At 36.4% G+C, this 14,404-nt stretch overlaps 1 protein-coding gene across 1 annotated transcript; it reads left to right on the plus strand.

Moving 5' to 3' along the window:
* Positions 1 to 1,395: 1,395 nt before the first annotated feature.
* LOC135157891 (large ribosomal subunit protein uL23m-like) lies at positions 1,396 to 13,813 on the plus strand. Its single transcript, XM_064115028.1, has 5 exons — positions 1,396 to 1,640; positions 6,210 to 6,384; positions 7,068 to 7,190; positions 8,017 to 8,173; positions 13,251 to 13,813. The coding sequence occupies exons 2-5, from the start codon at positions 6,371 to 6,373 to the stop codon at positions 13,401 to 13,403; spliced, it is 447 nt and encodes a 148-aa protein (XP_063971098.1). The 5' UTR covers positions 1,396 to 1,640; positions 6,210 to 6,370; the 3' UTR covers positions 13,404 to 13,813.
* Positions 13,814 to 14,404: the final 591 nt, after the last annotated feature.

Genomic DNA, 14,404 nt, shown 5'->3' on the forward strand with positions numbered 1-14,404 from the left:
CGTGGCAGATCATTCTGGAACATTCTTCATGGCGTAATTGTTGTTTTTAAATATATTTTGATAATGCAGTTTCGAGATATACTTTTTTTTCCGTGGCAAAACTATCATGGACATAAACAAAAATATGCCTACATGTACATGTGTGACCATTCTTAAACACATAACCACCGGGAAAAATACTTAACAGGTGTATTTTTATTTTGAAAATCCTTGATATAATCATGGTATAAACATATCTGATGTTTGAATATTGCATAAAAGAAATTAATAAGTGCAGCACAATCTATTAAGAAATGTTTGAAAAAAGCGTTACCTACGAATACGTTTAAACAATGAAAGGTATTGGCAGTTTACAGAAGCCATGATTAATTCTTATGATGATTTGTGTTTAATATGTAATGTTTGTTATAAAGTATATTTTACATGATGTATTGTGCTAGTTACTTTGTTTTGTTTTTGTTAAATGTAATATTACTAGGATTATACTACCCACATGGTAAGTTTAAATCATAACAACCGTTGTTATAGTATATAGTAAGTATTTATTGCTTGAAAATACGATGTAAATACGTTGTACTTGTTAAGTTTGATAATAGCTACGACGGGGCTTTGATTTGAGAAGTAACCCATTCTGTCCTCATACGTAATGTGTTTGTTACCTTCGTATACATATAGTTACCTACGAATACGCATTTTTCAAATAATTGCCGGAAGAAATATTTAAGATATGTACTAAAAATTGATCGCTGGCTAAAATTGGTACTTCATCCACTAATAATTGCATGGAATTCAGCACTTGTATTAAAAAGGTAATGAAACTACATTAAGTGAAGCAATGTCATGCTTAATGTTCACTAGTTCAAAAAAAGGTAAAGTAAATATATTATGTAAGAAACCAGCCTAACATGGGACTATAAAATAAAAATAATGTGTACATACAATCACTATAGCATTGTAATTAATTTACCATCTTTTGTTCAAATGAAACATATCATATGGTTTTATAATTTTATGTGCTTGTAACACAAGTACCGTGTATTCGTAGGTAACAGGCGTTTGTCTTACTTTAACTTCACCCCCTCAGCACAAGGTCATTTTAAGAGATTAGTGATGGCAATTTTTGTTATGAGTTGTTTAACCTATGTTTTTTGCATGCGTAAAAAGAAATAAAGTTTAAACCACTCTCAAATTTGTACTTTAAAAAATGCGTTTTGTACACTTTTCGTTGGAATCGACCATATAACCTTCACACCGGGAGAAAGCCTTACCTTATTCTTGTATTCTATCCAGGCACTGTGACAGGTCCGCTACGACCGGGGGTTGGGTATGGATTGATGAATGTCGTGTGTAGTGTGTGTGCTGGTACTGTATTGTGTTGTGGTACTGGTACAGCTCAGTGCAGATCCTGTGTTCGTTCCTCCCGCCGATGTGTCATGTGATGTTGTGTGCTTAATTACTACTAATCCCTACTAATCCCCTAACACCATAGAGAGGTACAATTAACTGTGCTGTTGGGGAGGGAGTTCCAAAGTCTTATCGAATCTGGGAAGAAGCTCCTCTGGTAGACAAGTGTTCTGGCAAAGGGAACAAAGATCTTCTGAGAATGACCTCTATGCATGGATGTGGATGGAGTGAGGAAGGTAGGTGGGATGTCAATGAGTGAGTTGGTAATACAGTAGATCATCACCACCTTGGCCTGTGCCCTACGCTCTTGTAAAGTTGGCCATTTGAGCTGGTTCAGCATGGCTGCTACACTGCTTGTTCTGTGGTGGTCATTACAGACGAAGCGTGCATAGCGTCGCTGCACCATTTCAAGCTTTTTTATATTTGCTTGCGTGTGAGGGTCCCATATTATGCTGGCATACTCCATGATTGGTTGCAGGAGAGCTTTGTAGCACAGTTCCTTGACCTTTCTTGGACATGGCCGGATATTTCTCTGGAGGAAGGCACGTGTGGAGTTGGCCTTTTTGGTTACAGTATTTATATGTTGATTCCAGCTGAGGTTCCTCTGCAGCTCAACTCCAAGATACTTTGCTGTATTTTTATCAGATATAGTCTGTCCATGGATGAAGTAAGGCTTGATGATAGGTTTGCGCTTATTTGTGACATGAAGTACTTGACACTTCTGTGGATTGAATTCCATCAGCCAATCATGCTCCCATCGTTGCAAGGAGTCAAGGTCCTCTTGGAGACGAATGGCATCTTCCTCTGTCTTGACGTTGGCATAAACCATGCAATCATCAGCAAAGAGCCTTACTGTTGAGTTGTTGGAGAGATACTCTGGCAGGTCATTGATGAAGATGAGAAAGAGCATTGGCCCGAGGACACTGCCTTGCGGAACGCCTGATGTTACTTGGCTGGTGTTGGAGATGGATCCGTCCAATACAACGCGTTGGGTCCTATTACTCAGAAAGTCAGCTATCCAATGGTGAGTGTGATCTCGGATTCCATAAAATTGAAGCTTGTGTAACAGGCGTCCATGCGGTACTTTGTCAAATGCTTTAGAGAAGTCAAGGAGTATCATATCCAGTTGACCCTTGTCATCAATGCTTCTAGCAAGATCTTGGACGGCAAGAATCAGCTGAGAAACACAGGATCGTTTCTTGCGAAAACCGTGTTGAGCATCAGACAATACATTGTGATCTTCTAGGTGGGTCATGACGTCACTAAGAACGATGTGCTCTAGAATCTTACAGGTCACAGATGTCAGAGAGATAGGCCTGTAGTTCTCTGGTTTACTACGGTCGCCTTTCTTGAAGATGGGGACAATGTTAGCCGTCTTCCATTCAGCAGGGATGATACCTTGATCTAGGGAGGCTTGAAAGAATATGGAGAATATTGGTGTCAATTCGGTGGCAAGTCCCCTCAAAAGTCTGGCAGGAATTTCGTCAGGACCAGATGCCTTATGGATATCAAGCTCAGACAGAATCTTATGGACCCCTGGGGGAGAGATGATTATATGATCCATTGATGGGTAAGCACTAGGCCCTTTGTCTCTCAGGCTGGTCATATCTTCATCATGGTTGAATACCGATGAGAATTGTTGGCTTAAGATGTTGGCCTTAGAGAGACTGTCAGCAGTAGTCAGACCATCATGAGACTTTAATGGTGCTACACCTGAGGCATCATGGCGCTTGCTATTTACAAAACTCCAGAAACGCTTTGGATTACTTGTGGTGTCTGGACTGACAATATCTGTCAAGTACTTGTTGTAAGCTTGTTTGCAGGCAATTCTGGAATGTCTCTTGACCTGCTGGTACTTCTCAAAGTCAGCTTGGTCATTGCTGGTCTTCGCTCTGTTATAGTACTTTTTTTTCTTTCTTGAGAGCCGTTTGACAGAGCGAGTTATCCAGGGCTGGTTGTATCTAGTTGATGACATCTTTGAAGGTACATGCTTATCCAGCAGCTTTGTCAGAGTTGTTTTGATGTCAAGCCACATGTCTTGTACAGAGCTAGAAGTACAGTATTGACCAGTAAAGCTATTCTGGAATACAAGGCAATCCTTCTTCAGGTTCTCTAAGTCTGCCTGCTTCCAAAGGTAGATCTTTCTCTTCACGGGTTTGCGTCTGCTAGCTTTAATAGAGGACACCACAGACACAATATCGTGATCACCTATTCCAGGAAGGGGAGAACACTTGTCAACAAGGGTAGGTCTATTCGTAAGGAAGAGGTCAAGAAAGCTGTTCTGCCTTGTTGGAAAATCTACAATTTGTTCAAGCCCACAGTTATGAAGCATGTCCAAGAATCTCATGTTGACAGCATTTTGATATTGGTTCCTGTCAATAGCTAGGGTGGTCCAATTGATGTCAGGGAGATTTAAATCCCCTCCAAGCCACAAAACAGTGTTGCGGTGCTCAGCGTTAATATCCTCTATTACTTCACAAAGGTCATTCATGTAAGCAATCGAACTGGATGGTGGGCGATACATAGCACAGATAACTAGGGATTGGTGCCTGTCAAGATGAAGTTTTATAAAGACTGCTTCTATCTCCCGATCCAGTCTGTAGGTTAGACGCTCAAATACAAGGTTGTTCTTTATTGCAATGCATACTCCTCCATACCCATCAAGACGATCCTTCCGAATTACATCGTAGCCTGGGGGGAACAATTCTGAACTGCATATGGAACTGTTGAGCCATGTTTCAGAGCCAAGAATAATATCAGGATCAGTAGAGTCAATAAGAGAACCAAGTTCTTCCTTTTTATTCTTGATACTTTGGAAATTGATGTTCAAGATTTTCATCTTATGCTTAACCTGACCTCGTTTCCGCAATGTTTTTCGACGGGTAGGAGATGAAGAAGCTAGTGGAGGGCCAGGGCTGAGTGGCGTTGTGGAGCTACATGTACTTGTGTCGGTAGAACTTGAAGACAGGCTGTCGTACACATTGCTCATCTCCATTTGGAAGGAATCAAATAGGCTGGTGGAGAATTGCGGCATGCCACAAGAAATACATTGCCATGAAACATTAGAATGGGCAAGGGCCTCGTAGACTGGAGTTGACATTTGCATGCACTCCACATGGTACCATTGATCACAGTCATCACATGCCACACCTCTTTGCCTCCATGTAACAGGACGGTTACAGATCTGGCACGGATACTTGACGTTAGGTCCAGGATTTGTTTCAACATCTGAGGCATTTGACAATAGAAGAAGGGTGAGATATAGGAGTGAGAGCGCCTTGCTGTGGCATGGAATGCCTGCAATAAATGCACCAGGTTTTCTTTGCACTAGGACATGATGTAGCGTGTTCTCAATTACATCTCCATGAGAAAAATGCCTAGAAAAACCTCCCTGATGATTGGATAATTGATGAGTATGCCACATGTAATTGAATGATGAGGTTTCAAACATGTGTGGGAGAAACTGTTGGGCTATGATAATGTTCACTACAGAAGAGAGCAGAATGAACAAACACATTTGTTGAACATACATGGTGATGGTCAGTGGTGGTAATGACTCAGCAAAATTACATATTCTAGTTCCTAGCATAAATAAGAAATGACAGAAATCCTCATAAGCTACAGTAGATCTACAGCAAATACTCACTAAACAAACTGTTGAAGAAAGGATGCACAACTTGAAGAAAGGATGCAAGCTAGGCTCCTAACAATGCTGAAGAAAGGAAGGTACTAACTCACTACTGTAACATGTAGGTTGTAGAATGCAGCACAGAAGCTAGCATATGGGACTGAGCTGAGTTGCCAGAGTAAAAAACAAGATGGAGGCTGGTGAAATTATTCCTCAGATTCAGAATAACACTAAAACACAATTCAGAATCCTAAAAAAGGCCCAGAATGGTGCCAAAATGCCAAAAGGCCCTACTAGCAACCAAAATATGAATGGTCATGCTAGATTTAGAACCAATTTATGGCTCAAAACTGAGAGCTAAAAAATATCACACAATGTACACACACTGCACACTCCGCACACTGCTGAGTGTGCGGAGAGTAAGAGTAACCACTCGCGAGAGTAACCACCCCTAACGACTTATCATCTACTGATTTGGAATAAAATGAAAGTAGATCTACATGAACCTTCATCTTGAAAACATACTCCATCATCTCTGCCCAATCCATCAATCCATATCGACTTTTAACACGACGAGTCGACGACAACAGCATGAATATCATTCGATTTCTGAAACGAGTGATGGCAAAAAATGTGAATTTTATTCCAGAAAACTCAGCATCCAAATGCTGCCTGTTAGTCTGTGGTAAGTCAAGGGCTGAACGACTAGTTATTCATCCTAATAATGTTAAAAGAAGCAAGTTGAGGTAACATTGTAGGGCTAGACAAATTACAAGGCACCGCCGATGGATTGGTTGGTAAAAAATGGCCCCTTTAATGCCTTTTCCTGCTGCTCCATCCTTGACCTTGTAATTTCCTTTTTTGCTCTCTTCCTATCCCTCCTCCTTTGCCTTCTTTTTCTACTTCTCATTTTATTTTTCAATTCATTTTTCCTTCACATATTCCCCTCCTTTCCCTCTCCGCATTCTCCTTTTTATTCTCCCTCATCTCTCTTCTCCTACCCCTCCTGTTTATTTTACCGTATCTGTCTTCCTTTTCCTAATCTTTACCTAGTTCCTCCTCCACTTCCTCCCATTTCTTCTTCTCTCCCTTCTCTTCCTTCTTATATTTTATTTCTCACCATCATTGATGTTTTTTTTTTTACTAGTTAATAAAATTTACTTGTCCCCAAATGCAGAATGCAAAGACTTCCACAAAGTTGTTACAGAGGGATGTTTGTCACACGATGAATGTATTCTGGCACTGTGAATAGTTCATTGAGCTTGCTGTAGGCTTCAAATTCAGGTTGTCGTTGGACTAGAAACCACTCCGGTAGCAGAATCAAACACCTCTTACATAATGTCAAAAGCAAGGTTTGTTGCATCCAAAGCTGAACAAATTTTAACAATTAAAAAAAAAATATTGAGAGTTTTGAAACAGAGTGCTTTCTGTTTTCTCTTTTTACCGACCAACATAATTCTCTTCATTTATTTAAGGTGGGAAGTCCACATCAACATTATTCAATATAAAACAAATTTTAACAAAATTAGATGTGAAAATAAAAAAAGTTTTAGAATTTAGTTTTCATTTTTGTGAAACCTATTGTTACTGTTTCTTATCCCCATTGTGCCATCTCATTGAACATCTCTATTCTGACCTATCAGATGTTTCTGAAAATCGAGAGATGATGATCGTGATACACTCGATATTTTAATTTTGTCTTATGTGAATTGTGAAATTAAAAACATGTCTATGTCATAATTGATTTTCATTATATTTTATTGTGAGTCTAAATTATTAGAGAAAATATTTAAATACTTCAGATTCGAGATAAAAAAGGAAAATTGCCCATTCAATATTGTCCGTGTTTTAGTATTTGTGAATTACGTGTAACACTTTTAAATGCCAGAATCGAAGTTCTCTTGTCAGAATTGGTCGCATTTTAGTCTGCTATAGAATTAGAATTCAAGAGGAATCCTGAAAAACATATCATTTGTTCAATAAAGACCAAAATAATCATTCAATGAAATTCATTGATATTTATATTTTTATACAGGTACCCAATATACCTCCTAGGCAACCCACAGAACAGGGTTTTCTTCACAGATTTCTGCATGAAGCTTGTGAAGAATAAGAAGCCTCAACCACCTAATGTTGTTACATTTGAGTGTGATATTCAGTAAGTCTCTTGTAATTTTTCATCTTTTATTTGGTATTTTTTAATAAAAAAAAGTGTACACCTAATTTACAAGAATGCACATATTATTCAAATTTATTTGAATGCAGGATAAAAAGAGCACTGTTTTTTAAATGTCTTGCTCACAGGCATAGGTGCCAAGACCGGGTATTGAACCCTGGACTTTCAAATGTCTAGTCAGGCGCCTTAGACCACTCGGCCATGGCATCTCGGTGGTTCTTATTAATCACAATCTGATAGAGTATAGAAGATATAAAAATGTATCTATACTTATCATACCATTTATCAAAACTTATGGATTGACGAGGGATTAAATGAAATCTGTAATTGGAAGTTAAAATTATGATTTAAATGATTTTAATGAAATGTTACAAAGGGCCTTACAATCATGAAATAACATAATTGGCGAATTGTCATCATATTTATTTGGAAAAAGAAACCCATTAGATAAACTGTATCATAATTTAGTCCAAGATATTGCTTTGACTTATAAATAAATCAGGTACTTATATTAAAGAATATGTAAATAATAAACACTTTCTTTAGTTGCATTTCGAGTGGGGTGTTGCAAGAAACTTTGCAATTGATCGCAAGTCAATCTCAGGTCCCAACATCAATATTTCATTACAAATTTGCAAATGATTGGTGATTTGCTTGTTGCATCAACAAGTATAGATTGATTTGCTTTAGTAAAAATGATCCATTACTCCATCTGAAATTTGCAATATATTGAAAATATTTTCTTGCAACACTCACTAAGGCTCATATTGTAAAGAAATAATCTCTTCTGTAATTGTTCTTCAAACAGAATGACCAAGTTTGACATCAAGAACTATCTTGAGAATGTCTACAAGGTTCCTGTAGCCAGGGTTAATACGAGCGTGATCTACGTACCATTCAAGAGAAATCATAGAAACGAGAGGGTCAAACTCAGAGAGGACTACAAGCTGGCATATGTGACATTGGTATGTTTATTAACCCATAGCTCTCCAGAATAGGATGGTCCCTATACGAAGCCTATGGCAAGGCTCGACATTAGCGGGGGCCACCAGAAATTCACTTCGGGCAACCATTATTGAAAAAATGTTAAGTCTTGGTGGCCCGAATCGGGCAACCAATAGTTTTTAAAGTAGCACAATTTTTCTCCCGATTTTGCACGCATTTATCAACTTTCTACAACTCAAATTGCAAGCCAGTTGTCATGTGCCTTTTTTGTTGATCTACACACAAATACACACACACAAATTTTGCATAGTCATGACAGTACTACCGCTACAGCATACAGTAGCTGTTATCCAGCCGGCCGCGCCGGCAGGCTGGAATGAGCTAGCTTTGCATGAAGCCATGCGCAGCTAGCTGTGCGCTGGCAGCCTATTCAGACTCAGGGAGCTGCGATATGAAATGTTGCTGCTAAGAAATCTTCCACAGAACTCTGAAAATTTAAGTCAAAGCCACATTTTACACCAATGAAATGCCCTTCTACAGTCCATATTACTAAAAATCTGGTGTACCCTGATTATTTGCAAGCATTAAAAAGAGGAATTATGACCTCTCTTTTGACTCAAAAAGACAGATTTCCAAATGAATTAATACACATAAAAACCCATAGGTGAGTACATCACAGTCCCATGTGTGCATTTGTATGTATGTTGATACTTTGTTTCTTTCGGAGCTGGTCAATTCCAGCGTAACGGACATGACGTTCAGACAAATTTTTGTAATTCAAAGGTTTATACAGTAGAATTAGCAGTCTTTTGATAATCGCTACTGAGCTTATCAGACACATTTAAGTATCAGTTACATACACATGAAATTTCAAATCATTTCGTTGAACAGTTGCGGAGAAATTGCACTCTTTGTGAGCGTAACGGACATGACATGAAATGGACGAAGCATTTTTACCTCCTATTGGTTATCAAAATTCCTGTGAATTCTTAGATTGCATGCACCTGATGTTGGTGTTAACTTAACCTTCAGATCATGCTCTATCCATAAAATGGTATTTAACAACAGTTTTGCAGTGCATTCTGTATTCATAGCTCAAAATGTAGCGTAACGGACATGACACATGACGTGTAACGGACATGACAGTTTCGTCCACTTTTTGTAAGCGAATATAATTATTTTATTACAAGATATGGTACAAGTCTAATTGTTTACATGTTAAGGCTAGAGGTTGGAGACACACATCATAACTGGTAATCTGTAATATCTCCTATTATTTTGCAATTTGAGAGAAGGGCTTTTCGTACAATATTTATAAAACCAAAAAATATGTAGAAAAATTTATTTTACACCAGTTAACAACAGTTAATGAGTATTTTCCAGTTACACCATCCGCCACACCTAATTAAAAGAGAAAAAGTTGATTGTAAAGATGATTTTTTATTCATGGCTTACTATATGACAATATACACTAGCGTAACGGACATGACACCCTTACGAAGTGAACTTCATCAGCACTTCTTAGTATCAAAATGAAAGAAATATGAATAATGAATGTAGTTATGTAACAGCAAAGTACCTTTTCTAACATTCTTAGGAAAAACATGTAGATATTATTAGCAGTATTATTAATTTAATAGCTATATCCTACATGATAATTTTATATACAATACAATGCTTATAGTACCACTACGGCACACTGAGAAGACCAAATCTCATTTTTTGTGAGAAGAAAACAAAATGTACCAGACCTGTATAAAAATCCAAGATGAACATATGAAATGTACTTTATGATAAAGAATATGTACTTAGTATTAATGTCAGTTTTAAGATTTTAAAAAATAATATTAAAAAGTATTTTTAAATTCAATAGCAGTACCTGGAAACCAGTCATTCATTATAGATTATGTATAAGTTAAAAGGTAATCGGAATGTTTGTAAATCGCCTCTGAGATTTTTTTTCATTCAAAATAAATATCCTGAGTATAAATTTATAATCATCCTTTCATCAAATCTTGGATGTTCTAAATCTTACGATTTTGCATGCTGACAAATGTGGCTGTATCTAATTTTGTTGCATTGTCCGCGCTGCTTGTGTACAAATGAAGATACATGTACATCATTCAAATCGTGATTATGGCTGACCAAAATACTATGATGACATAATTTATTGATCGTGCCACATTCCTTCCACAGCCCCTTTGCTTTGTGATAATATATTGCAAAGAAGTGCCACTGTAGATTCATGGATTCATAGAGCTACATCATGTAACACAGATATCTGAATACAAACTTATTTTTAAATGCCATCACTGAAGAAGTTGAGGTTGGTGATCTGACTACTTTGAAGCAATATCATCAATGATCTCATGAATTCACAAGTTGGAATTTTATCATGCTCCAAAGTGTCAGTGCAAGCACCTAGATAATCAATTGTATTGTTCAAACACAAATGATGCAGATTGTGATCTGAGTATGTTGCCAGATCTAGCTGCATCTTATCCTAATATTATATGGCATACCGTTAATTCTCAGAAAAATATACCAGAACAAGAGCTGAACTTTCATCATTCACCAACTTCTAAAAATAGCTTGAATGACATGCAAATTCTAGGAGTTATTACATCCAGCTATCCTCAAGCATTTGAGAGTGACCTCAGTCTGTGACACTGAGCCTAATATTTTGTTTTTGTGAATGCTGCCTTTTGTTATATATAAGGCGTCATGTCCGTTACGCAAAGTGTCATGTCCGTTACGCCATTTTTATGAAAATGAGAAGTGGTAAGGGAAAATGATTGCTACACATGGTAGGGGGTTTAATTCTAACATAGAATCTGAATCTGCAGTACCTTCAGACAAATTTCCTGTAAGCTGTGAAAACTTTAAGTGAAAAACGTAACGGACATGACATTGATAATGGTAAAGAAATCACACAAACCTGAAGATCAATTTCTCTAAAATTGATGAATGGCATAAAATTTAACAATGATTTTCTGTTAATGTAAACATTAATCAACTATTCAAAAGTTAAAAGAGACCTCTGGGACCTTATTTGCTTTTAGTAGAGACAGGAAAGACAAGTTGTTTAAAAATAGCCACATTTTTTAGATTTTGCAATTTACTGTTATATTTTTTTATGATGGAAAAAACTACAAAATTTTATCAATATTGCGATTTTTCTATTGGAAATTGAAACTTTATAGAATACTTTTTCAGAAAATTTGACTGCCTAAGTGAAATCTGAAACTTCATTTTTTCTCTAAAGTGAACATTTTCCATGGAATTGCCCAGCTGTGTCTTTTCTAGCCAAAAATAAACAGACAGTTTCTTTCTTTGTTGTTTATAAATGACTTCTTAAACCACTGTTGAGAAAGTTTATACTTTGGGAAGGCATTTTATTGATATGAAATGTGAATTTTTCCAACATTTTGGCAAATATAGGGAATGATTTTTCTCACACTTTTTTTTCCAGATATAACTTTAGCCGTTTTTTTTTTTAGCCGTTTCATTTTTTGTATACCCCTTCCCATTGAATATGGCTGATTAAAGAATATGTTTCTACTAAAAAAAATAATACAAACTAAAGGATATAAAAATAGAAATGCGCCATTCCCAAAAGATAAGTGAAAATTATTTGCTAGGCTTTTAATTATATTCCAGTCAGAATAGACTTTAAAAAATATTTGTAATGGCTTCTTAATTTTCCCCCTTTCCCCATTTTTATATTGATTTTGTTTTATTCATTTTTCTTTCATTTACTTTTGTTTTTTTGTCTAAATCTATTTTCTTTTTTTCTTCTAATTTTTTTCCTGTTCTTTGTTTTTTCTTCATTTTCTTTCTTTTGTTTTATTTCACTTATTTCTTTTATTATTTTTGTTTTCTTTTTGTAATATACTTTTTGAAAATTATTTTGGTTTGTTTCCCCCTTTTATGCATTGTTCTAATTTAGCAGCATACATTTCTGTGATTTTCTCCTGCTATAATATGTTGCAAAAGAGAAAAAAATAAACTGGATTTGGGGCCTGCATAATCTAGGTTTTAGGATTCAAAGAGGAAGAAAGGAAAAATCATTGTTTTGTACATCTATCTGAGTTTGTTATGCACTGTTTATTTACTTTACCATTTTGAGTCTGTGTCTATAGGGAGATTAAAAAAAAAAGTCCACACAATTCATTTAATCTCTTTCAATCATTACATATTTACAATGATAGAACAATTTCTATTTTACCACAAATCAATTAGCAAAGTAAAAAACAGCAAACAAGGTTTACACACAAGATGTACAAAGTGAAAGTAACTTAGTGGTCGTGGCTGCAGAATTAATATTTCAGAATGTTTAATGTTTTTCTTTATATTTTTCGGGCCACCAAACTTCAATATCGGGCCACCAAAAAAAATTATTTGAAGGTTTTGGTGGCCTGAACGGGCCACCACCAAAAAAAGTTAATGTGGAGCCTTGCCTATGGGATTTAGGTTAAGGACCTCTACCACACAATAAAACTCATGTGATACGGCCATTCCTAAACCTTTTCAATTTTTCATAAAATGATCAAAAATACATTTAGAAGTTTGGTTTTAGAAATATGAGGTCTGATCAATCTTGATTTTAAAATGGGAGTGATTTGAAGTATAATGTAGACACTTTGTTCTTGGCAAATAATTGTAGTTTTAGAAAGAGAAGTGGAAAATTTTTCCCACATTCAGGGAATAATTATGCTTACTGAATTTGATTAGCATTTTTGGTCATCAGACGAGAAATCTCTCAACTAAGTTCTCTACAATTTTATGAAATTTACTTAACGAAAGATTTTTGCATAGCATTCTTTAAAAATATGTGAAGCAAATTGCGATGTAATACCAGCAAAATTATTTGTATTAGACAACGTGATCAAAGTGTTGTATCACTTCATGAGTGGATTCAGTCTTGAGCTGTTGATTTTCATTGCGATTCAGTCGATCCTTACTCCTTCATCAGAAGATTTCCCTGCATACTCTTCATAGAAAAAATAATAATTTAAGAATTAGTTGGATTTATTGTGTCATGTGTACTTTTGTTTATTTTCTGTTTGCACACGTTTTTCTTTTGTTTTTGAACAGGCGGAGGGCCAGACGTTTGAGTTCCCAGAGCTCTTTCCAGACACAGAGGAGAAGAAGAATGAAGAAATGGCGGAGGAGCTGAAGGAGAAGGAGAAGAACGCTGCAAAACAATTTGCAGCAAGGGGAGGGGTTCCAAGCTGGTTCGGCTTATGATAGATAGAACGTGTGATGATAGAACAATGATACAGACAGGAAAACAGTCGTGATTGACAGAACGAGTGATGATGGACAGATAAGTGCCATTGCGGAGATGGAATTTATTTTGATATTGAACCATGTGCAACTAGGAGGAAGATCCTTGAAAATAATTTCCAAGGACTGGACTACCTGCTGCAGTGAACAATGGTTATGCGATTTTCAATGCAATTTACTGTCATCTTGAAGGAGGGTTGAAGGGTCAGGTTTCCATAGTCTGTGACTCTCATTGCAGAAGACTCTTGCTGACTTCACATACTTCATTACGTGGACAAAGATCATGATTATCATCGAGTATTAGCTGTCGCCAAAAGCAGCATCAGACAGCTTTGTTATTTTTAATAAAGGGATGTGGAAATATTGAATATAAAAACTGGAGTGTATGTTTGTTTTGTGAAAACTTCAGTTTGTGGAATGCTCCTTTATTTTACAGAAGGGTGGTGAAGGGTTAGTGGATTGGTATGCAGCTAAGCATGGTTTATATGGGCCGTGGAATATGTATGAAAACTTAAAAGACCATCTGATTCAGATTTTTTTGCATGGTCAGCCCACCGCCCGCCCCACCACTTCAAACCGTTCCGTGACCCCTAGTTTCTTAGTGGACTTTCCTAATGAATTCAAGATCAACCCTGATTTTGGCCTCGACACCAAAAATGACAAAGATGTTTTTTTGTTTACAAGGGAAGTCCATTCTGATTCCAAGTTCGTTAAATTCAATAAAACCATAATAATAGAAAAAGTAAGAATATTCATGAAAGTTATGGAAAAATTCAATCAAAACGTATGGTAAATGGTATGAAATTTTCATCTAGTGGTATTCTATGCAAGCAGCTACCCACATGCCATGTAATATCAATTCCACAAATAACCACTTTTTATACTTTATTGATTATTAGGTGATCTGTCAATCGACAGATCAACTCTTAATTTCGTACGAATTTTCTTTTTTATTTATTTAT

Source organism: Lytechinus pictus, unplaced genomic scaffold (genome assembly GCF_037042905.1).
Source record: "Lytechinus pictus isolate F3 Inbred unplaced genomic scaffold, Lp3.0 scaffold_20, whole genome shotgun sequence".
Classification (NCBI taxonomy): Eukaryota; Metazoa; Echinodermata; class Echinoidea; order Temnopleuroida; family Toxopneustidae; genus Lytechinus; species Lytechinus pictus.

Excerpts from the sequence above, each read along its gene's own strand:
- LOC135157891 (XM_064115028.1), top strand. Across the intron at positions 7,191-8,016 it reads ACATTTGAGTGTGATATTCA|AATGACCAAGTTTGACATCA; the intron begins GTAAGTCTCTTG and ends TTCTTCAAACAG. Across the intron at positions 8,174-13,250 it reads AGCTGGCATATGTGACATTG|GCGGAGGGCCAGACGTTTGA; the intron begins GTATGTTTATTA and ends GTTTTTGAACAG.